The sequence below is a fragment of the Eutrigla gurnardus genome (genome assembly GCF_963514095.1).
Source record: "Eutrigla gurnardus genome assembly, chromosome: 17".
NCBI classification, from domain to species: domain Eukaryota; kingdom Metazoa; phylum Chordata; class Actinopteri; order Perciformes; family Triglidae; genus Eutrigla; species Eutrigla gurnardus.
In genome coordinates, this window is record NC_139928.1 from 20213194 (window position 1) to 20240500 (window position 27307).

Below are 27307 nucleotides of genomic sequence, written 5' to 3' on the forward strand. Positions count from 1 at the left end.
CACGAAGTCATTATTGCAAGAAAGTACCACTATAATAACTGAAATGTCTCTATTTTCCTTCACATTGGTGTAAATTGTCTTCCATACTCAAGTGGAGTGAAAGTGCTAAACCCAATGAAAAGACTTAACACAGGTGAACTCCTGTTTGAAGAATGAGATGAAGTTGAACTGTCAGGTGAGGAGGAAAAGATGAAAGCACGTCAGTTCAAGTGGAAGTAATGGAAACTGTCACTTTGCCCTTCAAATGTCTGGGGAGGTGGAGGTGCTGGAGATAGTTGTGTCTGCATCTCAAGTGTCACACACACAGGTGAAGTGTGAGTTTGGAGGGGTGTCGTCATGTCGCCGTAGTAACGCGTCCTGCGTGGCTGTTGGGTTAACCCTTTCCTCCCCGCTGCATTCTGCTGTGTCCAGGAGTGCAGTTTCTGTGAGGACGCCCGCTTCGCCAGGACCGGCGTGTGCATCAGCTGTGATGCAGGAATGTGTCGCTCCTATTTCCATGTCACCTGTGCACAGAGGGAGGGGCTTCTGTCTGAGGCTGCAGCAGAGGAGGTAGGCTGGAGAGAAAAGAAGCTTATTAAAGGTGCCACGCTGCTGCTGAAAGACGACAAGCGTGACGCAATATTCAAAGAGTTGAGCTTTTATGATGTACGTAAAACACAAGGAAAGTCCAGCCATGTGAGTCTGCTCCTCTGTGTTCCCCCCCACAAACAAATACCAATATAACTGGGATGGAACTGGGATGCTTTAAAGCAAAACCAACCAAACGTTTGGTCATGTGACTTTCAGGGTGACACATTGGGGCTGTGCAGAAAAGTTGGAGGCTTCTTTCATAAGAATGACATACAAATGATGCATAGCTTTTTTTATTTTTTGTATTTGGTATTGATGCACAGTTGCAGGCTACACTAATATACTAAGTTATATAGAGTTTTAAATCAGTAGAACGGCGTCTGGACGGTGGACAGTTTGTGTCCCCCTGTGAACAAAGTTTAAATTTCAGTTATTTTTATTCCAAACTGGGATGTTTTTACAAAAACCAGGTGGTTTAGTCGCCTCAACCTAGCTGTGTAGGTTTTCCATTAATCATGTCTTTGTAAAACTTTGACTTTGAAATGTAATTAAGCGTGAAGTTGAGTAATATAGGAACGGGTTGGACCATCATATAGACTGTCTTTGTCGTGTACCAATGATAATTAATCAATAGATATTTACTGGATAATTAATATCCGTGGCCCGAGGCATTATTCCCGTGAACACATTTTCTGATCATAACTGATACTTGATATGCTAATTATGACACAAATATCTTAATAGGATAAAATGATGAAATAAACAACTTGACTGGTGGGCGGAGGAGAACAAATACGAGGCGGTGATTCTAATTATACTGTCTTCGTCAATAAATGGAGTGGTAATAATCTTACATCTGCACAATAAGCATCCAGAAAAGTGCCTACAAACTGCAAACCACTTAATCCAGTCAATCGCACAAAAGCTTCCCAGTAAAAGCTGTAAACGATAATGTTCCAATTCTTTACGAATTATTGCAACCGTTAATGCAAGTGTGTGTGTGTTTCCGTTCCTTCAGGATATTGCCGATCCATTTTTTGCGTACTGCAAACAGCACGCAGACCGCTTTGACAGGAAGTGGAAAAGGAAGAATTACCTGGCCTTGCAGTCATATTGTAAGGTCTCCGTGCAGGAGAGGGAGAAGCAGCTGACTCCCGAAGCCCAGGTAATGTGTGTTCATTCATATCAGATGTCAGAACAGCTGTTGAACATGTGTATGGAGCTCTATCCAGATGTGACATTACAAGGAGAGGAGGAGAATATTCCAAAGTTGTCCTTCCAGTTAGCTCTGCTAGCTAAATCCTGGAGGTTTATGTTCTACCTGCTGCAAAGTTCAAACCTTGTGGATCCATTCAGTCCTCTACAGAGCTGCTCACACACACACACACACACACACGCACACACACACACTTCATGTGAGCGTGTGCGTATCCCTCCGCAGGCCCGCATCACGACCCGCCTGCAGCAGTACAGGGCGAAAGCAGAGCTGTCCAGGAACACTCGGCCTCAGGCGTGGGTGCCCCGGGAGAAACTGCCGCGACCTCTGACCTCTAGTGCCTCAGCCATCAGGAAGCTGATGAGGAAGGCAGAGCTGATGGGCATCAGCACCGACATTTTCCCCGTGGACACGTCGGACGCCAACGCCAGTCTGGACGGACGCAGGAAACACAAGCAGCCCGCCCTCACAGCGGACTTCGTCAACTACTACCTGGGTGAGGAGACCAACGCCATCCACTCACTGCAGCCTGAGAACCTTCAACTGTTTTCCTGCCATCTTTCTTTACCAATTATTCTTGTGCAATGGTGACAAAGAGGTCTGCACATTATGTTTGAGCATGTGAGCATACACTATGTCGGCAAACTAACAGCATGCTATATATTTTTTTGCTGATTGATACAAAAGTAAAACTCTTCTCATTTTCTATGATGAGTCCAGTGTTTCCCATTAATTAATTACCGTTTAGATGGCCCAAACAAAAATCAAACTCACCCCTTCTTTGTGAAAGTATTCAAGACAAAAACAACAGTTAAAAAAAAGATTTTTCTCCTTCAGAGCTGCTTCTAACGTGATGCGTATCTGTATGTTTGCTGACAGTCACTCCTGTGTGGAGCGGGGTATCGATTCAGATTCACAAGTTCCTGATTTGATTCAGTTTCTGATTCCATAGATGATTCATTTAGAGTTTCAATACCAGATTTCATTTCATCACAGCGCTGTGCGGCCGTCTCTTCTTACTGGTAACTTTGCTTTTGTCCAGCTCTCCTCCGTCCTCATACTTTTAAAACCCAAAATGTTTCCAGACGTCTGCCTGACGCCTGAGATCGATTCAAGGATTCTATTGATCTATATCGGATCTTCCAAATGAAGATTGATATGAATTGGAACGTTTATTTTTTAACTACTCCTGAGGTTGTCTTGTGCTCCATGCACTTAAAGTTATAGGAACTAAAGCTAAAAGGGCTCTAGCATTGATCTCCATGCTGACTTTAACTGTTGAGCCGTGTGGTTAAGTTATTGTTCCTCCCAAACAAATGAGTGTGATGCCGGATGTGTGAGATGACACGGCAGTAACCTTGAGCACATTCTCCGTCAGCCTGCAGCCGACGGCCTATCTGCCATCAGTACACTCTGGACTCTTGGGCTTTTTTTTTTCCTGTATATAGATTGTGATCATGCTATTGATTTTTTGTCCCATTGATATTCAGAGCGGAACATGCGAATGATCCAGATCCAGGACAACATCTCTGAACAGAAGAACCTAAAAGACAAGCTGGAGAGCGAGCAGGAGAAACTACACGTGGAGTACAACAAGGTGAGCAGGCGGTCCAAACCCACAGAACACGGGTCATTATTATATTATATTATATAACACGCAAGCGGAAATAAGTACACAAACAAGAGCTCAGAGGGAACAGAAAAGGTGTGTTTCTTCAAGTATATTGATGGATTATGTTTCAGGTTTATTTCTGTTACTTAGTTTTAATGTGAATCATCAAAAATATTTAAAGTAAACAAACACCGTCTGATTAAAACATCTATAATGCAAAAATCTGTGAAAATTGAAGCTATGCTAGCAGCTTGTGCATCAGCAGTGGTGCCATGTAAAAACAAAAAAACAATCTGAATAACAAGTGGTGATATTGTCTTTTTTTAGTATTTGTCCACATCACCTCATTTGTTTCTGTAACAATGTTGCCAAATATTAGGACAGTACACAATAAACAGTAATATATATTAATATTGATTCATATTCATTATATGAACGGTATATCTTATGTATTATACCTCTTATATCATATAAACACAATACACATACACACATCCCATCTTATATAGAGTGTGTGCGTGCCATTTTCTCTCTCTCTCTCTCCCTCCCTCTCTCTCTCTCTCTCTCTCCCTCCCTCTCTCCCTCCTCATCACGTGACCTCTGAAGAAGCTCCATCTGTCAACATGAGGGAGGGGATCCAGCGGCGGAGTAAAAGTCACAAGAGTTAATGTTGCGTTCAGTCGTCTGCCGTGTGTGTTAAAGCGTTATTAATGGAGTGTGTGTTGCTAATTGCTCTGTTTGAGTTGCTCTGACATGACTTTGGCCTTGGAGAGAGAAAGCCAGCGGAGGCATGTCATTACAAGGCTGGCTTTGACTGATGTATGGAAGGAAAGCTCAGGACCAGATTGACTTTGTGACTCAAGGCTCAACTCTGGCAGAGCATGTAAACATTGAACAGTGACGCTGACGGCTGATTGGCTCAAAGGTTCGCCTGCAACATGAATGGTACAACTGCTCAGGCTGGGTTGTAGGCGGTCATGCTTCCACTCCGACGGTACATCCTGGTACCGAACACACAGGTGTCGTAGCTTCAGAGAGAGATGACACTTAACACACTGTTGGGTAGTCTAATAATTAGTGAAGCCAAAAATGAAGTGCCTTTAAAATGCATTCTCTCTACTGGCCATCAGGGGGCGAGTCCTCTGGAAGTCTATGAGAAAATGACTCTACATTTCACTTGATTAATTATCTCGGTGTTAGTATTCGCCAGTTTCAAGTCTTCCTGATGCAGCGTCTTGGTTTTGTCCACAACTGTCCTCCTACCTGAGTGTCCTCATGGCGTCTCCTCTCTCCTCCTGCAGCTCTGCGACTCCCTGAAGGAGCTGCTCGGCGTGAATGGAGAGCTGCGGAGCGAAGGCCAGGCCGTGTGGACTCTGCTGGGGGGCATCCTGGGCCAGGTACCACCACCACCACCACCACCACCACCACCTCTTCATCCGTCCACACACACATTAGCTGTTGAGACGGTTTGCAGAACACTCCTGTTTGTAGTTTTCCTGTTGCGTGCAGCAGAGCACTCTCCACATCGCTCAACAACAGTCAGCAGCGGTCTGTAATGACCCTGCTTTTTATAAAAATAAAAAAAAATCCTTTCGCTTTGCACTAACTGATTGACCTGTCATTTGCCATGAAGTCAGACCTGATTGTGTGGAAGTAAAAGCCGTCTCCTGCTTCTCGTACCTATGGTAACCAATTGCCAAGATGTGCTGCTATGGCTGATGGGTTATTTAATGAATGTGAACCGCAATCTACAAAAATAGACTGAGAGCTTTTTTTGGGGGGAAACAGGTTAAAACTTGAATTTACACACAGCGTTTAGGTTTATATGATACAGACAGCATCCAAACACAAACTACATCTCGTTTTTATCAAACTCTTTTGATGCAAAACAAAAGATAAATCATTCATCAATCCAGTAAAATACATGAATGTATAGATTATTTAAACTCAACTCAATATGAAATGTTTTAGTAAAAATGTGTATTTATTTTATTTATTTGATGAATGCAGGATGTGAACAGATTTACAGTTGTGTTCTGTAGTCATTTTCTAACCCGATCAGACTGATGGCCTTATGGACACCGCCCCCTTTCCCGTATCATAGATATGCCAGCCTGATATTCTTTTTGTAACTTGTAAAAAGTTGACGCGCTTGTCTTTTGTTGTCCATAATAGTCTCAGTATTTGCTGGTCCCTCATAGCACGATCACTGGAGTCTTGACCTCTAAGCTCAGAGGAAGGAGTTACATTAAAATTGCTATTATTTCCACTGTGGTAGTGTAGACACCCCTCTGGGGTTTTATGTATATAAGTTCCAGCTACAGCCATAAAAAGCCTTATTAAAAGTACGGTCGTTGAGCGTGTGAGCCGTATAGATAAATGGTGAAACGATGCTAATGCGGTGGCGAGTGGACAGGAACTAGAAGGAGACTGGCAGTGAATCTGCAATGACCACCATAAATCACCTAATTATGAACACGTAGGATTTAAGTAGCAACATCAGTCACAGCACTGCATGCTTTTGTGTCATCTATCTGACACATTTTCATCTCCTATTTATCATCCTGCCTGTGCATTTGCAGAAATTATTGATGTCCCCAACTGGGAGTCTCATCCCTCCAGAGCTTTTTGTTCCTGATGCTTCTGGCAACTTAACAAGAACACACTCGGAGGACGTTTACCGCCGGCCTCTGGAAGATTCCACGAGGCACAAACGGCTTCGAGGGCAGATATTATAATATGTGTTGCAGTGAAGTTTAGTGTCCATCGAGGAAATAATAATGACCTGCTAGCAGATATCAGGGGGTCAAACACGTGACCCAATTCAACGTCCAGTCTATCGTCACTGTCCAACAGGGTTGCAGAACGTTTGTAGTCCCTTTATTGCTACAAAACAAAATAATGATACCTGAATATATAGGAAAGAAACTGCTCTGAAGTCTGCTGTACTTCAGCTGATGCATCTCTTCCAGACGGGAGCAGGTTAACTGAGTGGTAGACAGTGTCACCCTGATATGGATATTGATATGGGTGCATCCCTAATTATTAGAGCTTTTTTCCAGCAAAGTTTAATTCTCCAACATTGCTTTACTTGCTGAATATGAGCAGCAGAAAGTGTCCAGTTTGTCCTGCATTGTAACGTTTCTCCTGAGGACGAGCGGCGAGGCAGGAAGTCAGACGGCTGTGTAGCGACCGGGGCTGCTTCCTCTCACCATTTCTAATCTCTAAACTTCTTCATCTGTCTGATAAAGCATGTTAACAATGCTGAAGCTGCTCCGTATCAGCAGCAGAGACACTTCCTGGTGGTGGGATGCAGGCAGACTGTGGTCCAGGTTGAGGAGATAGCCCCAGCAGCCCCCTTGTGTTTTGGTCAGCCTCCCCCCCCCCCCCATCTATCAGGCCTCCCTGCGGGGGCGCTCCCTCGGCGCTGCAAGCGGAGCGAGCGTGCCCAGATTAGAGCCTCCTCAGGGAAAACCTTGTCTGTTTAGTGGCAGACTCGGTCCCTACGAGATAAGTTTTCTAATTAACCCGTGTGGCAGCCATGCACCTGAGAAACGGGAGGGAATAAACTGGCTGTCTGCTGCTGCTTTTCACCTGCCACTTACCAGAGTATGTTCCCTTCTCTTCCCCTCGCAACTCTGCTGGGAGGCAACTTTTACAGCTCCGACTCTGTATGTGGACCGTCAGCCGACACAAAGCGGCCGTCAGTAAAGTGTCGGTAACCCCAACTAACGATTTCACTTTTCTCTTTGGGGTGGAGTAGGGGTTCGGATGGGAAAACGTCATTTTATTACAATCCCACCACCAATTGATCGTGAATTTAAATCCTTATTGGGTTCACCCTGTGACCCAAACCCATGTTTGTGTCTCCAACGCAAAACCGAAGTCTGGTTCGTCTCACGACATTTAATTTACCTGATCACCTGAATGTGTTGATTGGTGGAAAGGTCGTTCAGGCTCCTCCCACTGCAGATTCACACCGAGTAGATAATGTAATAGTGTTAATTAATGCGTATATGTGACTCCATTCGATCGTGGACAAGACAGAATTGAATCATATGGACAAAGTGTATTTTGTGAACGTTAGGGAATGATGTTTTTGTTTGGGCAGAAACTAAACACCCCAGCTGTTCTGAAAGCCCCGAAAGAGAGGAAGCCGAACAAGAAGGAGGGAGGAAGCCCAGGGAAGTCGTCCAGCCTGCCAGCAATCCTCTACAGGTGAGCAAAGAACAGGAAGAGTTGAAGTCGTTACACCAGGGTCAGTGTCTGTATGATGCCTCTTCATACCGTCAAACCAGAGATAGAAAACAATGGATGAAGACATTCCAGGATGCAACAATATGGAGGCCATCTTACCTGGGACCAGTCCTAAACTGGAGTTGGAAAGAGGCTTATGTTGGCCTTTTATTTTTCTAACAATAAGGCTTTTTTATTTAAGGTCATGAGCATCAAGTTTGACTGTCTAGAATGAACGAAAAAAAACAAAGATTCTGGTTTAATTGTAATTATTATGGCTCTAAGAGAACAAATCATGCCGTCAATCACAAGGATAATTTCATAATTGTGCATTTATATTGTGGAAAACAATGTTTTATTTTGATGATGGATGCTTTTAGACAGATGAGGCTAAATATAATAACTAAGTTTTAACATTACTACTTATGTGAACAGAGAGGGATGCCAGCCTCCCTGGTCTCTTTGGTCCTTTTTGTAAAACGAGCTGTCACTAGATAACCAACCGTTTCCAAATGTTCTCCTGCAGTTGTGGCATCTGTAAGAAGAACCAGGACCAACATCTGCTGGTCCTGTGTGACACCTGCAAGCTCTACTACCACCTGGGCTGCCTGGAGCCGCCGCTGACACGCATGCCCAAGAAGACCAAGAACAGCTACTGGTGAGAGACGCACGGACACACACACTGAATGTATGGGGACACCACCTAGAGGAGATCCACGTCAGTGATGGGGCTGCGTAACCATAGCGATACGGAAACCTTGACTTCCACACAGATATCTCAACTGCCCTCTTTTCAATACCTCGATCCTTATTATTAGACCAACTATATCTCTATAAATGACTTGTCTCAATGTAGACCTGCATGTCCTGGTGTCTCTGTGAGACCAGGATATGTAGACCTGCATATCCTGGTGTCTCTGTGAGACCAGGATATGTAGACCTGCATATCCTGGTGTCTCCGTGAGACCGGGATATGTAGACCTGCATATCCTGGTGTCTCCGTGAGACCGGGATATGTAGACCTGCATATCCTGGTGTCTCTGTAAGACCAGGTCCAGGACCTTGGGTACCTGTAACATAATTTTAAGCTCTGTGATTGGTTGTTTCTTGCTTAGTTAACCAAAGTAACACAATTATTCAACTTTTCTACAAATGATTTAAGTGGAGAGTTTAATCCTAATAAACGTGAATGTTTTCCAACTCACAACATTTCTGTGGGAAAACCTGGTTTACCAAAATAGCTCTACGTTACCATTCTGTAGTCGTCTCCCACTCCAGCATCCATCCAGAAATGCAGCCTTCTTTTTCCCCGATTCAGAGGATCCATCTGATGGATCCTTCACGGCCCGACTCATCCCAAGATTCATTGCGTGCCAGTGCTGATTGGATTTGAATGAACATGGCAACAACTAGCAGAATAAACACATCTTCCATTCTAATATACAATAATAAATACGTTCAGATCTCGGGATGAAATGTATAACACACGGGTTATCTTTGTTAAACATAGAGTGAATTGATACTTGGGGCAGTGCTTTGCATATTCATTCTGTGTGCTAGTGGTAGTAACACATCAGGATCCGGAGGATGTTTGTTCCTATTAGTGCTGAGTTCTGAGGCCAGCCAGTGGCAGCAGGATTATCAGATGACGGATGCAGAGACGGTGGAAATGTCACAGTCTCTTCTCTACTGCTGCACTTCCTTATCTAGACAGGAGATTTAGTGCGGCGCCCTTTTTCCACGTGTGATAGCTCTGAGATATTCTGTCGCTTAGTGAAGTACTTCTTCTAGTGTTTGATGTAAAGTAGAGCAGCTCGCTCCCTCTATCTGGTAAATTAAAGAAACCAAGAGATGCAGCTGGTGTTACAATACAAGGCGTGTTTTTGTTTGTCTGAAACAATCTGGAGTCATTCATTTAGCATTCATTTTTGTATGCAACGCTCGTTTCCTTTCTTGGGTGGAAATTAGAAAGCGTTAAAATGATAGAAGTGTGTGAATGAGGAGTCTTAACTAATTACACAGTGAATGTACAAAAACCCTCAGAGAGGACAGGCTGCTGTGCTCTTTCATTCAACAAACAGTGGAGGCTGCTTGTTTTGGAAGCGGCTATTCTCCTTTGACTTGATGCAGTGAATGTCAGTATTATCTAATAGGGTTGTGTTTTGGCATCAGGACCTCTGATGAGCTTTTTATCAAACACTGAACCAATTCCAGGAAGTGAGGATGTTTACCTCCATTTCTTTTAACTCTGGGTGAAACACTGTTGTGCTTCTCCTGTCCACAAACGTGGACGTGTGATCCATCATCCAACCATCATCTCCACTCAGTATGTTACAGGGTTTACTTTAAATAATACGCACACACACTGTCCAGATTAGTAGGTACCGCTTGAATGCAGGGGATTTTATTGTTTTGGGCAGATATGGATGCAAATTGCAGCTTGACTTGGTTGGTGGAACCGAGGTGTAAAACTTGTTTTTTAAAAGGATCGGTGAATATGGATCAACCTATGTAGAGGACTGTATAGAGGACTGTGTAGAGGACTATGTAGAGGACTATATAGAGGACTATGTAGAGGACTATGTAGAGGACTATGTAGAGGACTATATAGAGGACTATGTAGAGGACTATGTAGAGGACTATATAGACGACTATGTAGACGACTATAAAGAGGACTATGTAGATGACTTTATAGAGGACTATTTAGAGGACTATGTAGAGGACTATGTAGAGGACTATATGGAGGACTATGTAGAGGACTATGTAGAGGACTATATAGAGGACTATGTAGAGGACTATATAGAGGACTATATAGAGGACTATGTAGAGGACTATGTAGAGGACTATGTAGAGGACTATGTAGAGGACTATATAGAAGACTATATAGAGGACTATGAAGAGGACTATGTAGAGGACTATGTAGAGGACTATATAGAAGACTATATAGAGGACTATGAAGAGGACTATGTAGAGGACTATGTAGAGGACTATATAGAATACTATTTAGAGGACTACGAAGAGGACTACGAAGAGGACTATGTAGAGGACTATATAGAGGACTATGAAGAGGACTGTGTAGAGGACTATGTAGAGGACTATTTAGAGGACTATGAAGAGGACTATGTAGAGGACTATGTAGAGGACTATGTAGAGGACTATATAGAGGACTATGTAGTGAGATCAGATCAGCAGCTGGTGGATCATCAATAATAAATACAGCCATATGTTTTGTAATAAATATATATATTGTTTAATTTCCTCTGGTAGGCAGTGCTTTTATTGTGAAAAGTACTTTGTGACAGTTTGTGTCATGATGTTCTGCTCATATGGAATATAATTATTTCAACCTCTCTACTTTTGTCCATCTGTCATTTTTCCTTCAGCCCAGTGCATGATGGTATAATAATGGTATTATCGACTGCACCTTGGCTAAGAAGATGATGGTTTATTTGAATTAAAACACTGCACTCACATGTAGCACTCTGTGGTTGGCTTGTTTGAAGCTATATTGTGCTCTAATGGTTGAATGCACTTGTTGGAAGTCACTTTGGATAAAAGCGTCAGCTGAATTAAATGTAACGTAAAGCAAGCATAATGCTCGGGATGTGACCATCGGTCGAACACTTCTTTTAAAGATGTATTGATGGATAGATCTCTTACGTTTTTCCCCTTTTATGAGATTATTTTGGACAGTGAAGATTTGGCGCTGCTAACATGAATACAGTTCAGTGAGAGGACCTGTCTTCCTTCTCCTCAGGCAATGCTCCGAGTGTGACCAGGCCAGCAGCGACGAGGCCGATATCGCCATGGAGACGCTACCAGACGGCACCAAGAGGTCCAGGAGGCAGATCAAAGGACCAATCAAATTCATCCCACAGGAGATGTCGCCGGAGCCCAAGAAACATCAAGTGAGAGGCACGGTGTGTACGGACACACCGGGAGTTTAAAATGTCATCAATAGAAGTTTAATTCAAATACGGCTCTTTCTCCGCTCGTAATTAGAGGGCAGCCGATGTCATCGGTGGCTAATTGATTGATCTGCATTGATTACAAATAATTAACTCAAGTTCTCATTAGCCTCACGCTCTCCTTAAGGTTATCAGTTCGTTGCACAAGGTGTTCCCACCAGCAGAGGATCAACTTGTTTTCAGTTTTGTTCCAAGTCAAACAGATGTGGATTTGTTGTTGGTGGAACTGAGGCCGGATGCGTCCGCTCACACTGACATAAAACATGGTTGTGATTCTACGTTTCATTTCATTACAAGAGCAGGAAGGAAAGAGCCTGGTGGGAAATTATTAAAGCAAATGTTTCAAATCAGTCTGTGCTGTCACAGAAGCCGCACAGATTTCTCCTTAAAAGCGCTTTTAAATGTGTTTTTATTTCTATTTTTGTTCTGCAGAGACAGGATTTCTGGACTGTTTTGTAGTTTTAAAGAGGAAGGAAGGAAGTTTAGCTCAGTGAGGTACAGGCCTGCACAGAATTAACTCACTGATGTCTGCACACTGTGTGTGTATGTTTAACTATGAAAGCCTGTGGATGGAGTTTATAGATGATGCATTTATAACATCCTGGAGAGATTGAGAGATTACATGCATAGTGTTTTAAAAATATATATTTTTTAAATGAAGCCAACAGCGTCGTTGACGTTAACCTCACTGACTAGCGAGTGACGAGTCATGGGACTATCGACACACGATTTTACTTTGACGGGGGATGCTTACAGCCGTCTCCTTGGTGAAAGTCCTGTGTTTGTTTGACCTGTCCACCTCCCCTCCCTCCCTCCCTGTGTGGAAAATCTCTCTCTTTATACTACGTCCGTTACCCACAATGCAGCAGGTGGGTGCTAAATGAGTCAGACGTCAAGGACCGACCAAAATGCATTATTTGACGTCTCGGCAGTGAGAATGTGTTGCACAATGAATACATTTTAATTAGATATGATGCAAAAAAACCAACCATGAAGTAATAGATGAATGTGTCACGTAGAAGTTGGTATCTGCTCTGCTACAGGAGTGAGTGTGGACAGCTCGCAGTGCAACATTTCCTGTCAGCTGTGAACAGAAACAGATCCTCCCTCCATCCCTCTCTGGATCCTACTTATCTGTGCTGACCACACTCTGATCCTGCAATACGGAGCAGCCTCGCCGCTCCCTCAAGAAACCCTCCAGATGGATATCTGACAGCTTGGTGGGTGAGGAGGGCAGCCGGGGTCGCCTTTCACTTCCCTTTTGTTTTTCCACTGTCAACGTATGACCCGGCAGCGTTCACCTGGGACTCTGGGGAGCTTTCCTCCCGCGTGGCCACGGACGCTCACGGCAGAGTCCGTTCCACTGGAGGTGCTCCCGACTGCCGTCTCTGTTACAAATGGAGAAATGAACAAAGGAAGGGAGCCGCTCCTCCGCTCCCCGCTCTCTATCTTAGAGGGGAAGTAGCGGACTCGTCGGAGCACAGTGGCAGTCTGGGTTAATGTGTTTTTCTGTTCAGGTTTGGAAACCCTGGACCCAGACATGTGCCGAGAACCCTGCTGGAGCTCTCAGGGATTAAGCAGCTTTTCTGATTTTTCTCGCAGCCACAGCCACTCGGGCGAGGCACTTCAGTGCAGCATTTATCTTGAAATGCAAGGCGTGCAATGGCAGACACTAAAAGGGCCCTGCTTTGCATTTTTAATGCTTTTTACCAGGGCACCCAAGCACTGGCACTTCTCTAAAGCCATGTTTCACTATATCAGGACTGGCTAATCAACCTCCCGCTGGCCTGCTGTGTGTGTGTGTGTGTGTGTGTGTGTGTGTGTGTGTGTGTGTGTGTGTGTGTGTGTGTGTGTGTGTGTGTGTGTGTGTGTGTGTGTGTGTGTGTGTGTGTGTGTGTGTGTGTGTGTGTGTGTGCCCACATTTACATTTAGCCAAGAGGGCTAACATGGCCCAGCACCACCTTGATGAAGCTGAGTGTGGTGGCTGGTATTCATGCCGTGTAGTGGGTCCCTGCCTGCCGGAGGAAAACCTTTAAAGTCAACCTGTGAGCTGGATTTTATTTAGCATGTATGTAATGTCGCAGCTGTTAAAATTAATGCTGCGTAGCACACTTGTCTGGGTTTTACACCGTGCCTCCCGGAAACGGGGCCGTCTCAGACGCTCCGTCCAAACTGAGCTTCCCCACGGATCCCTCTTAGTACGGATCCCTTTGAGTATGGATCCCTTTTAGTATGGATCCCTTTTAGTACGGATGCATTTTAGTACGGATCCCTTTTAGTATGGATCCCTTTTAGTATGGATCCCTTTTAGTACGGATGCATTTTAGTACGGATCCCTTTTAGTACGGATCCCTTTGAGTACGCATCCTTTTTAATACGGATCCATTTTAGTACAGATCCCTTCTAGTACGGATCCCTTTTAATACAGATCCCTTTTAATACGGATCCCTCTTAGAACGGATCCCTTTAAGTATGGATCCCTTTTAGTATGGATCCCTTTGAGTACGGATCCCTTTTAGTACGGATCCCTTTGAGTACGCATCCTTTTTAATACAGATCCCTTTTAATACAGATCCCTTTTAGTACGGATCCCTTTGAGTACAGATCCCTTTTAGTACGGATCCCTTTGAGTACGGATCCCTTTTAGCACAGATCCCTTTTAGTATGGATCCCTTTGAGTACAGATCCCTTTTAGTAGAGATCCCTTTTAGTACGGATCCCTTTTAGTACGGATCCCCGATGCTGGACCGTTGTTTCTTGAATCGATGTGTTCGTTAGTGGATAAGCTTTAGTCAAAGTTCTAAACATTGGGGAACTTTAAATAGCAAAACATGCCGTTTGAACACACACGCACACACACACACACATACACACACACACACATACACACACACACACACACACACACACACACACACACACACACACACACACACACACACACACCTGACTGTTGTGTTGGACCTTGTGTGTAGAACAGTGGTGACTGCATGGCGTTCACCAGTAATGGTAGTCGAAGGGATTCAAATGGACCAGAATGCATCTGGATTAGTCTGGTGGGCTGAGGTTATGATGACGTGAACAAGCAGCAGCTCAGGATGCAACTCTCTCCTCACCAGATGTTCATTATTACATTACTTATTACTGTGAAATTACAAGTAATACATGTTGTTACTTTACTTTGTGAACACTTTCAACAGCACAAAAACTGTCAAGCTTAATAAACAGCACAGCAGGTAAAGAGAGAGGTGGTTTGGGGTGAAGTGTCCCTTTAAGGTGAACTCAGGTGTTAGAAATCTACTGTATTCAGTAAATATGAAATATGCAGCAGGTCTTATACAGTGTTTGGAAAAGGTCTGGGTCGTCTTATATTCAAGCGTAGACGGTTGTGTGTTCACGTCATCCGATATTATTTTCAAATGTAGAAATCAGCTGTGAAACACTTCGAGAGCATTGCATTATGGGCTATTTGCAGCACTAATGTGTTAAGCTTTTAAAAATGGATGTGTTTCGCCTTGACATTTAGGATTCTTTTGTCCCGTCTAAAATAATCCTAATGACTTCCACTGTAGCAACATGCTGTTAAACAATAACGTGTTCATTGGATGCAGTGATTATTAAAGGGGAAGTTTAAAGGGGAGTCAGGGTTTCAAGAGGCTAAGTGAAATAAAAGGCTCCTCCTAATAGGACATGATATACCGCCAACATTAAAACCCCCAATATGAACATATGCCATTAATCAGTTGGAAATTATGAGAGTTAAGTTAATATATCTAGTAACTAGCACTTGGTATGCTCTGTTAATTTCTCTAATCCTGTGTGAAATGATTCATGCTTGTTAAAGATGCACTGATGTACTTAATTAAAAGATTGATTTTGCCTGGGACTTATAAACTGCCTGCACTTTTAATTTCCTCACCTGAGCAGAGCCTGAGATTAGCCTTGCTGTGAAGCTGAGCGTGGGTTTTTTTCTTCTTCTTCTTTTAGCTGCAGCAGCGACTGAACCGCTCTCCTCGGCCGTATAGATTACTTTACAGACAACCGCTTTAATGCAGAAATAACTAAATAATGTCAGGCCTTTTGTTCGGCGCTGCAGTCACAGGAGAAATAGTGGAGGTCTGCAGGAGCCAATTGGCAGCATTCTTGCAGTTAGCATTCTTAATGATAAGTGCTCCATCTGGCGAGCGGTGGCGAGCCAAAGGCGACAGATGGGATTGTTTTCACAATCTGTTTAAATATGTTGTCGATTTTTCTTCGCCTTTTAAACCCTCCCCAGCAGCTCCGACGCTCACTTGGTAGCAAACAAGAAGGGGATGTTTGATTTTTATTTCTTTTCATGCTCCGTGCCGGTCTCCCGCCCGGACCGAGCCCACTTCACAGCCACGGAGTGGAGGGAGTGTTTGACGTTGTTTAGCTCCCACACGGGGAACGTGATTGGTGGCGAGCGGTGAGGAAGTGGCCCAGGGCGCCGGACGCCACGCTGCCTCCATGTGTGGGAGAGATCAGTGAACTCCATTCAGCTTTTCTATTCATTCCCCCTCATAGAGATAGGAGAACAGACGTTCCCATTCAAATCCACAGCAGGAGGTTCAGATCATTCAGCAATCAGAGCGTCCTCAGCATATGTACTGTGTCGTATTCTCAAATAAAAAAGAATATATAGTAGAGGGAGGGGTTTAAATCAAATCCGTCACATTTGATTGGACCGCTTCAAAGTGGGCGGGCTTAGAATGTATCAAATCAAATCAAATCAGACTTTATTTATATGGCACTTTTCATACATATAGTAGCACAAAGTGCCTCACAAAAAATAAAAGCAAACAAAACAAAAACAAAACAAGATGTGAGCAACAAAGAACACCACGAAACCAACGAATGTAGTGTGATGCGTCACTAAGAGTTGGGTGTCATGATGTTATTGGTTGATATTAGCAGACTTCATATGTTGTCTTACAGGAAATGAAGATGACTGGGTTTTTAATATAATACATAGATTTATTTCAGCTCTTTAATAGTAAAAAACGTTCTAATTCTAACGTGAAAATGAGTGAATCTTTTTGTTTTGAGTGAAATGTTTGTGTTTCGCAGAGAACCAGAGGACAGAAGAGGAAACGGGTTCCCATCTGTGAAGACAGAGACGATAAAATGGAGGTATAATAATATAATTATTAATAACATGTACGCGTTGTTTATGAGCCAGCTCAGCTCTGCTCGTATCCTTCTGATATTAGATGTGCTGGTCTTGTTTATTGTCAACCTGTTTTATTAAAGTAAGACATCAGTGAAGGGACTTCTGACACTCATCCTCCTCACAGCGTGGATTTCAACTGTAAACTCATATTTATGCTTGATCCTGCTGGCAACGAACACAATCAAGTGATACATTTATTTCACAACTGTATGCTAATAAATGGAATATTAACAATAATATTAATTATCAATTATTAATTATCTGTCAGTGGGACAGTTAGCAGGTATTTTCTTTCCCTCACATATTCATCCTTTTTTAAGTATTATTAAATCTTATAGTCTCTCAATGTGCAAACCAGTAGCAAGTGGAAATTAATTCACTTTCTGAAGTCATTATAAAGCTTTACAAAGCTATTTTCCTATCAATAAAACATATAATCACATTAACAACGTCACACATTGTTTTGCTTCAATTCCAGAAGTGTTGACAGGCTACGGGGCTTTAAGAACGGTGTCTTCTTAAATGTGTTTTCCTCGTCTCATCTTGTAATCTGCCGTGCTTCCACAGGAAGCGCTGCCACGGGAACGCCGACAGCGGCAGTCTGCAATGCAGAAAAAACCCAAAGCTGACGACACGAGGACGGAGTGTACAACCTGCAGCGGACCAGGCGACAACGAAAACCTCGTGAGGTGAGTGTGTGTGTGTGTGTGTGTGTTCAGACATGCTGATGAGGAGGGGGGAGGGGGTCTCGTGAGGCAGCCATATCCTCCTGATGATTAAAGTTCAGTCTTCATTAGGCTGTGGCCGCCTGGGCTCTGCAGAATGAGAGGGCTGAGGATCTTCTCCATAGGCCTCCTGTATTGACCTGCCACATACATTTGCACAGTTCATTACGGCATAATGAATAGCACAATTTATTCTGCTCCTTTCTTGGGATTTCAGGTGTCAGCCTTCTAATAAGCAAGATTTTTTTTTTTTCCCCCCTCCACATTGGAATTCTGTGTGGAAATAAATATATAAATATATATAAAAAAAAAATAGATCACAGCAGGCCCTTTGTCAGAACATCGTCAAGTGATGAATCTCTTCCATAAAAGATCAGAGTCCATTTCATCTTCCACGACGGTGATTAGCTCACTGGAACCAGTTTGTGATGCTGAGACATCTTTTTACTTTCTAGCGAACTAAAATAGTGAGACTTGAAAGCAGCTCGTGTGACGGACAGGTATTTATTAAAACATCATCCTTCCTTCTGACCTCCACCGGCTGGACTTTGCTGCCTCTTCCTCCAGCTTTACTTGTTGATGAATCCAGAGTAACGCAGGTTTCACACTGGACGGGAAGCGCCTCCATTTTCAGCCGAAATCTCCACGTCAGTCGACCAAACCTTCTATATCTATATTCTCTGCAGAGGGGTTTGTTCATATATCACTCATAGCCTGATTCATAGAACATTTTATGTCTAACAACATGGACAATATTTAATTTTATTATTGAGTTATGTGAGTGATTCAAAGAGAGAACCCAAATTCTCTGATATGTTCAAATTCAAACAATAATTTTGAATCTTATCCAACGATTTCTGTACTTTGACACACATATTTGATCAAATAATGCCTCATTTGCATATTTAAACATACCAGAAGTCGTTGCTGAATTTAAAATATGAGGCCGGTCATTCCACCACCCATCATACCACCAATACCTGTGCCTGTATTTGTCCGTGCATGCTTATTATTTCAGCTAGTTTTGAATACTGGCTTTTCTGCTAGAATGTGTTTTCTATCACGCTACTTCCCAGTGTGTGTAGACGGAACGCATCGGGAAAAAGAAAATAAAGATCATTTAAAAATGACACTGTGTCCACGGCAACTGCAGTATGGTGGACGTGGATGAAGGGAAACACTTGAGTAGCAACGTGTTTGTGTTTTCTATGTGGTGGTGGTTTCGGCAGCGTTTAAGTTGTGAGGGTTTCTGGTCGGGGTGTGAGGTGTGCTGCCCTGACTCTTTCTATCTTTGCATTGCACAGGTTGTGAGAGCCGGGGCAGCCACCTCACCTCCCATAAAAACTCGGGACAGACGACCGTTGGCTTAGAGACAGAGAGAGGCAAATTGAAGCGTTTGAAGAATGGCGCTCGAGTCAGGCCGGAGATCGAGACCGTCACGCCGCCCCGCAACCACCTCTGATCCCAAACTGGACCAACAACCGTCCAATGAAAAATGAGCAGAACTATCTGAATCCAAAACATGGAGGCAGTATTTTCTTTTCTTTTTTTTCTTTTCTTTTTTTTTTTAATCTCTTGACTGCTTTTACACACTACGAGTAACTTGGTTGAATCTTTTTGTGATTGATTATGGCTCAAGTTGCATCTATGCAAACGTCTGCATCTGCCAGGTTTTGACCAAGTAAGAAAAACGTTCTGTAAATACGATTCATGCATTAAACCATTCTGGCAAAGAACCACAACACCTCCCTTGTGCTAGTTAGGAAGCAACAAATGAAAATAAGTAGAGAATGAGTCCAGATTTCATTTTTAAGTCCTTGTTATTTTTAGTAAGATCTCATGAAAGTTTAGTGTGATGTATTTCCGGTAGAAATAGATGTTGGAATGGAGATCAGTTTGATTTGATATGGGTTGCATGGGTTCTTTGTAAGACTAAGGGTTCCATTAACATCCAAAGATCCCTTTTTTTGGAAGAAGAAGACGAGTTCTTCAAGGAAGCCACACCCCCAAAAACTGCTCTGCATCAGTCCCGGCTCTTTGGGGGCCTCATGAGGAGCCCTGGGTGGGTTCTAGATGATATAAAAGGGTTATGGAGGACACTCTATCAATATAAAACTGTTCTCTATGGAACCCCCTGGGTTGATTGTGGAGGGAAATAAAAGGGGTCTCGTTAAAGCCCTGTGGGTGGGTTCTTGTGTGCAACCCTTGAAGGATAGAACCTCCAGAGAGGGTTCTGGGTGGAACCACTACAACACAGAAGGCTCCTCTGTCGTATCTGTCAAATGAGAGGTGTAACCCTTTATGTTGGGGTCTGGGTTGAACCGGGAAACCAACAGTGGTTCTCATACATGGACAAACTGAAGAATCTTTTTTTCGGTTTGTAGTAGAACCTTTTTTTTAAAAGGTCTTTTAGAACATTTTCTGAAGGTTTACCAGGGACCACAAATAGTTCTTGTACGTGGACGAGCCAAAGAACTGTATATGGTTCTAGTTAGCACCTTTATTTCTGTTTTTTGAACACTGAAACAATGGATGAACCATGAAAACCACCGAAAACCAAACCGGTGTTCTAAAGAGCTAATTTCATGGGATCCTAAAGATTGCGTTAAAATCTGACAGTTAAGTTCTTCCAAAGCTTCTGGGCTGCTCACCCGGCAGCTGGCCTTCCCTCTGGGGGGCAACCAGTGGAGGACTCTTGGCTCGATGTTGCCCTCAGAGTGGAATCAGGGACAGGAAAACCTACTTCCCAGCGTAACTCCTCTCTTTGCCTCTAGGAGCCCCGCTGGATCCAACATGTATGTGAATCATTCAGTTCCCTGCACCTTTAACCCCCAACTAAACCACTTCTCATCAGGACCAATCAGTATTATCGATTGAATCTGTCAGCCAATCACCCTTCAGTCGCTCCATTACAGACTCACTCTAACCCAGGCTGCCCCAGATTGAATGTCGTGTTGTGTTTTCTAAGTAAATAGAGGACCAGAAGTATTCAGTGTTGTGTATAGGAAAGCCAACTGTGTCTGGTAAATGAATGCTATACTGTAAAGCATCTGTAGTAGAACCAATCTAGTGTTAGTTAGTTAGTTAGCGGTCATAGCACTTAGATACTCGTCCACATGTCTTGGTGGTCTTCGGGCATTTAGAAGTCTTCCTCTGTCTTTGTATCTTGAAGTGACAGTTAAACTGACACCTCCTCAGAAAGGAGCTCCGTGTCCCCGGTGGCCGGTAGTCAACGCTGTCAGGGCTACAGCTGCAGGGCTGTCACACGCTGCCCTCACATGTCACTCCGCCGCCCATACAGGGCCCTATATGCATGCTTTTGGGAGCAGTCTAACCCCTGCAGTTCACTGCTTCTTCTTTATTTTGGTTTCTCCGGAGTGTGTCCAGACACGACGGGTCGTTTCCCATCAGCCCTCGGGGCTGCGTGTCACTTCTGCAGTGCATGGCTACACCTCTTCACCCAGACCTGAACGGTGATTTCTAAACCCCAAACACGTCACGTGGTCTCGTTGAGTTTTAACGCCGGGTAGCGTACGTGGTGTGACGACGTGTACAGTATTTATTGAAGAGGTCAAACATACATTTTCGTGCCTACATACTTGATTATACACCATAAGCTTGTGTTGTGAACAGAGTTGAACTCTGATTTGTAACGTAGTCTTAAAAGCAAATACCATATTTTTCTTTTGATTGCCAAACATGTGTTTACGCCCACACTTTTGGGGGGTTGTTTGAGTCGTTGTGTTTTACTGTGATCCTGTGTGAAATAAGAATGTTGCTGCTGTTGTGTATGTGAAGTGTCTCAGCCTCTGGCCTATAGCTCTTGGAAATTAAGCGGAGCTTTAATAAACTCTTGACTTTTTCACCTTATTGCCGCAGTGATAAATGAGTGTCAGCCAGCTAATTAATTGTTGTAAAGGTGCAGCAGCGGCAGTCCGTTTGTGCGTGTAATGCCCTCTGTCATCTGTGATTTATCACCTGGGAAGTGGCCTTCTTGTTGGGGGGGGGGGGGGGGCTGATCTGCTGGATTCTCTCTCTGCAGACTTTGATCAGCATAGACTTTATCCATATCCACCATATCCATTTATTAGGACCAACTGCATTTATATTAATGAATTATTTCATTCAAAATCAGATTTTGTTCAAGGATGTTTAATTTTTATGATATTATAGAGTTTGCCACTTTTGATCATCCCACAAACTTAAACTGGATCTGGATTTTTTTTTTAAATCAAACCGAGGATCTACGTGTGATATTAAAATCTGCCGGCACTTTTAATTGTGCAGCGTTTGGATCTCACGGAGATCTTCATCGGGTGTTGTGCAATAAAATGTAGACACAAACACATTCATCACTCGGGTTATCTGTGATTGAGAAGTCGACTGCTCTCACGTCGGCACAATCGGAGCAGAGCTGCACGACGGCGTCTGATATCAATGAAAAGGAACAATCAAGATCAATAGTTAACAAAGATATATTAAATGTAACATCAGAAAATGAGTCATAAATCAACTGCAATTATCCTCGAAACTACAACATATAGAAAAAGCAGAAACATTATACATAGTAAATAATGTAATGTAACTTTTGTTCAGGCAAGTTCATCTTCTTCAGCGTTTGTTTTTGAAACTGACAGAAAGAGAGACATTTTTTTCTTTCAACGTCTCCGTGAGATGGAACCAAGTCCCCGTGGTGAACTGTACCTGCCCCAATCCCTCATCCTCGACCCGGGGGTCTTCAGGGACCAGAACAGAGATCAGCTCAGCTGCAGCTGGTTTCTGGTCGGGGCCGGGAGACGCAGGAAGGGGAGGGGCCAAGAAAGAGAGAAAAAGCAAAGGGGGGGTCTGGAAAGCAGTAACCTTTCCGATGATGAGTGCGTTTCCCATTACTGCTCTGACACCGGATCCGGGGAGATGATTTAATGGCGGCATTTTGTTTTTGCTGACTTCACCCTTTTCCCCCCTATTAAAACAGAAAACAGCGAGCTGGGACTGAGGCCGTGTGGGAAGTGTGGCCAAGCAGCTAAAATCTATTACTCCCCAGCTTCTTCCCCCGTCTCTTTATCCCACTGATTCTGCCACAGAGTCGGTCCGCTCCAACGCTTCCCGACGCTCTTCCTCCTCCTCCTCATCCTCCTTCTGTCTCGTCCTCTTAAACTGTGTTGCCTCCTGCCCCATTGCTTAATCATCACACTGAACGTGAGCCCGCCGGGTGCCTTATGGTTTCCTCGTCATAGACTGGTTTTAATGGAGTTTGTCTCTCTCGGAGACGTCCACAGCAAGAGTTTGAGGACGCTACAAGTTTGTCCCACAGAGGTGAGGACGCCGACTAAAACCAACCCAGTTCACTGGGGCCCCCTGCTGGAAAGAGAAAGGAAAAGGCCTTCAGTCAAACACAAAGCAGCCTTCGCTTCCCTCCCGGCTGTGAAAGAGTTGTGTCCAGATGAGCTAATAAAGGCGGTCGCTCCGAACTCCACTCCCTCCATAGGTGTGACTTCAGCGCTCCATTCATTTTCTGCCCCCTCTTGTAAAACAATGGCTCCTTTCTAAGTGGCCCAACAGTAAATCAAAAAAAAGCAGGAGGCTCACCGAAGTCCAATAATCCACTCCTCTATGGAAAGAGACCGGCGGCGCACTTTGTCATGGATGAGAGTCAATGGCTTAGTGCTTTGTGTCATATTGATTTCTGTCACGTGGCCACTCCCAAAGTAATTGCATCGGCCACTTGTGATAAATTCATTGCCTTGTTTCAGCCACTTGAGCGCAGACAACGGGGCTGCCGGGGAGAAAGGAGGGCCACGAACGCACCGTCGATTCACGGCCATGACCGGTGCCACAAAGCAGGTGGGAAGAAACGGCCATCAATACGCCTGCAGGGTCTGCTTAGGTCTTCTTTTTGATTTTAGTAGTCTGGTCTCGATAAGGACATGAGGGGGGGGGGGGGGGGGGGTCGATGTCTTTTCTACTTCTCTGCTCCTCCGGGGGTTCAACCACAGAGACGCTAATCAGAATAGACAAAATAAATACATTCTCAACAACAGTTACTCACGTTCACCTGAAATCTTAAAACAAGATGCTTTAACAACTGAAATTCCAAACCAGGGAGGGAGGGATTTTCACCATTTACACAATTACCTCAGATGGTTTTATAATCTGTACAACATACGATATCCTTGGTCCCGGACGCTACATCAGATGAGGAAAAACTCCAGAAAAAACTTACCGAAGAAAGTAAGAAACCTCTAAGACACTGAGGAGGATCCCTCTCTCTGGATGGACAGAACTACAATGGAGAGGCTAAGTCCCGCCCCCTTCTGGCCAGTAGTCAATGGTGAGAGACAAATATTTTTTTTTATCATGGTACAATACAATCGGGAGCAAAACAATTATTAGTCTCTCGCCTTTGACTAGCATGCATATTTTATCCACAGGAAGGGGCGGGGCATCACATCTCTATAGTGCACAGAATAAACAACATAATAACAAGGTGTCTGGGATCAGATGAAGTCGGCTTGGATCTGTGGGTCATGACCTTTGCGTGGCGAGGACTGGTCCTGTGGATGATGCTGGGAGGGGGGTCGAGGGGGGGCTGAGAATTTAACACAGAGATTAAATACCAGATGAAAGTGGACACGAATTGCCAAGCGTGAGCAACATGTGTAGCAGACAAAAGCAATCAATCATGTCCCCTCCACCACCTCACCTCCAATAAGATTACATCAATCAATAACCTCTCTTATGAGTGATTGGATTTTGTCTGCTTCCAGAGTCCATGGGGGGGGGGGGGGGGCTGCTCAATTTCCCCAATGATTAAAGCAGGGCCAAATTGCTTTGATAACATCAAGGACCTTGCTGGGGCTGCATGTGTCAGGGCAGCGTGGGGAGCGATCGGCTGGTGGCGGCAGGTGAAGAGACCGAGAACACCGGCTAAGTTACGTAGATTAGCCAGTCCTGGTCCAGATCCAGCAGCCAGGAGCCCGGTGAGGGCTGGAGAGGAGGCGGGGCTTACATCCATCAATCATGGCTGCAATAACCACTACAGCTGTACATGTTGAACTCCCAGATACACGTGGACACAAAACGGCGTTCCTGTCTGGGTTCATGACATCATCCAGAGGGGCTCGGTGAATTCCACCGAGCTGGTTCCACTGGATCTAACGAGACACTTCTGAAGTCTGAAGTCATGCTTTGTTAGACGACAAGCAACTTTTAAAACGCTTGTTTTCTGAATGGAGTCTGGATTGATGAGTGCTAGGCCGCTCCATCAACACAACATTGTTTTGACAGAGTAAAGTATCCAAAATCCAAGATGGCGATACCAAACTCAAGGCTTCAGAACCAATGGGTGGCGTCGCCATGACTACATCCTCTTATGTATGGCTTGCCATGAAATTGTGCATTCATAGTCCCCAGAGGAGGAAGCCAGATGATTAGTGAAGTCAGACTTATCTCAACATGTTTTGGCACAAAATAGTTCCAGACAATTCATGGAAATTTGGACATTTTGAATAGAAATCTGCCGGTAAAATCCTCAACAAAATTGTTGTTCAATGTTTTAATGTAACGTAGAACGCGTTGCCAACAGTGTGTGTGGTTTCTGAAATCGCTATCTAGTGGCGATTTGAGGTCCTGTAGCTTCAGACAATTTGGTATAACCTTCTGACTTTACAGTGGGACTCGACCCTCTGAGACAGCATGTGTATTGCCAATAAAGATATTGTTGTCAGGCCCTTTTTTGTCTAGGAGCCGCTGTCATGTGAGAGTAAATTTACACCAGTCAGCTGGCTGACAGAAAAGTCAAATAGCTGCTTGATTGCTGACTTGAATACCTCCGTTGAGTTGTGTGTTGAATAGAAATCACTCCACTTTCCCAGCAGAGGAAACACACTGAATGCTGAAAAGAACAATCTGGCTTTTTAAGGAAATCAACAACAAAACAGCTTTGACAGGGCTGCCTTTTTCACAATCAAATATTATTTTTCAGAATGTCTTTTATTATTATTATTAAACTATACAAACAACAAAAAAATTAAAAAAAAGTATCACTTTCACTTTTGTAATCTGATTGCTAAACAATGCCTTTTAATCTGTGACAATCCCTGCCAAGAAAACCTGCAAAACCCTGGAGGGACTGATTACTGGTCACCAGAGTTCACCTTCACTGGAAAGTCCACATTGAATAGAAACGGCCGAACGTGAAGCTGAATTTAGCTCATTTTAGCTCACCTTTCATGTATAAATGAAGATTAAAAGCTGCATTAACACACCAAAAAAAAACCTTCATCTGCATCAGCGAGCAGTGCTTTAATTCAAAGATCCGTTAAACAAGGGTTCATTAAGGTAAAGTAATTAGGGAAGCATGTGTGCAGCCGCCGCGGTCTCGCCAAATAAAAACAGCCTCCTGTGATTCTGGAAGGTCTTCAAGAGTCTCCAGCAGCGAAACTGAACAGTTCGCTCCTTCCTCTCTTTTCTTTTCTTTTTTTTTTTTTTGCCTTACTTGGAGATTCATGTGGAATCAATTGGCGTTTTGTGTGCAACAATAGGAGCGTGCTCATTAGTGGCGCACACACACACACACACACACACACACACACACACTTTGGTCATTTGTCTTCTATTCACTAGGTGGCCGGAGGGCACTTAAAATTCCCATCGTTCTCTAGGCAGATATGCCTGCTCAGCCCTTCCACCATTCTTCACCGTGTGTGTGTGTGTGTGTGTGTGTGTGTGTGTGTGTGTGTGTGTGTGTGTGTGTGTGTGTGTGTGTGTGTGTGTGTGTCTGTGTGTCTGTGTGTGTGTGTGTGTGAGATCCACCTGCCTCTGCATATTTGTGCTAATGTGCAGCAGCTGTTAGCTGATGCCCCTACAACTCATAAGATGCCAATTATCTATGCCAATTAAATTTCCTACTCCGATTTTAGTAAATCGACCGCACTTAATATGTAAACACTCCAGGTAGATATTATCAGAGCTCTTCTCAGCCGAGTGCCAGAGGGCTTCCTTCCATAACTCTAGATGCTTATTAGAGTTTGACTGGTGGTCCCCGCCATCTCCTCCAGGATCCAGACTCGGGTCTCGTTCCCTCCTGTGAATCCTGTGATGAGCCCAGCAAGGTAATGGTGACATCAGGGGTTAGAAAACAAAACCCTTATGTGGAAGAAAACACCAACGGTAGACGTATGGCCTGAACCTGGTTCAACCTTGACCTCTTCTTAAAGGGGTAGTTTTAACAGCCTTTTACACACCACAGGCATTTTTACATGCAAGTACGCATCATTGTTTTTTTAACTCTTGGTTTTTCATGAGTACTTTCACATGGAATACTTCTTTTAAAAAGGAAGGCAGGTATTAACCAATCGGGTTATGACCAACAGGATCAGTTGCGTCTTTATAGAGGCTAAGTCCCGCCCCCTCCATGTGCCCCATGGGACCTTATTTTGGAAAAATATGTACAGTAGTCAATGAACACAAAACACATCATTTTGTAATTAATTACACGTGTGAAGGTTATTGTTCAAGTAGCTTTCAACCCCTTTTGACTGTTGAGGTTGTTATGAGATCATAATTAATGGAAGATTGTTAGAACAGTTATACTATCGTCATGGATACAAACGGTGGTTTGATGGTTCTTCCATCATGGGGTCGATGCAACAAAACCAACGTCCGCTTCACTTTCTCGCGGTTGATCCGACATTTACCTCACTAGCTGTCATGTAGATGCGTTTATTTTGTTTATCCACCAGGAAGTTTGTGCCGAGAGACGTGAAAAAAAAGGACATGTTGTCAATA

General features: G+C 43.8%; 1 protein-coding gene across 3 annotated transcripts in view; it reads left to right on the top strand.

The window, feature by feature from the left end:
* The window catches only part of phf14 (PHD finger protein 14), a 56443-nt gene that overhangs the window by 12828 nt on the left and 16308 nt on the right, over positions 1–27307 (top strand). Inside the window, exons 7-17 of one of the 3 annotated variants that reach the window (XM_084032432.1) lie at positions 412–549; positions 1589–1735; positions 2012–2282; positions 3277–3383; positions 4700–4795; positions 7510–7616; positions 8161–8292; positions 11392–11554; positions 16691–16753; positions 17361–17482; positions 18823–21388. In XM_084032432.1, the coding sequence (XP_083888558.1) occupies positions 412–549; positions 1589–1735; positions 2012–2282; positions 3277–3383; positions 4700–4795; positions 7510–7616; positions 8161–8292; positions 11392–11554; positions 16691–16753; positions 17361–17482; positions 18823–18829 (1353 nt within the window). In that variant the 3' untranslated portion in view covers positions 18830–21388. Of the gene's footprint in view, positions 1–411; positions 550–1588; positions 1736–2011; positions 2283–3276; positions 3384–4699; positions 4796–7509; positions 7617–8160; positions 8293–11391; positions 11555–16690; positions 16754–17360; positions 17483–18822; positions 21389–27307 lie in introns of those variants that run through there. The other 2 variants (XM_084032430.1, XM_084032431.1) reach the window with 2 other exon arrangements.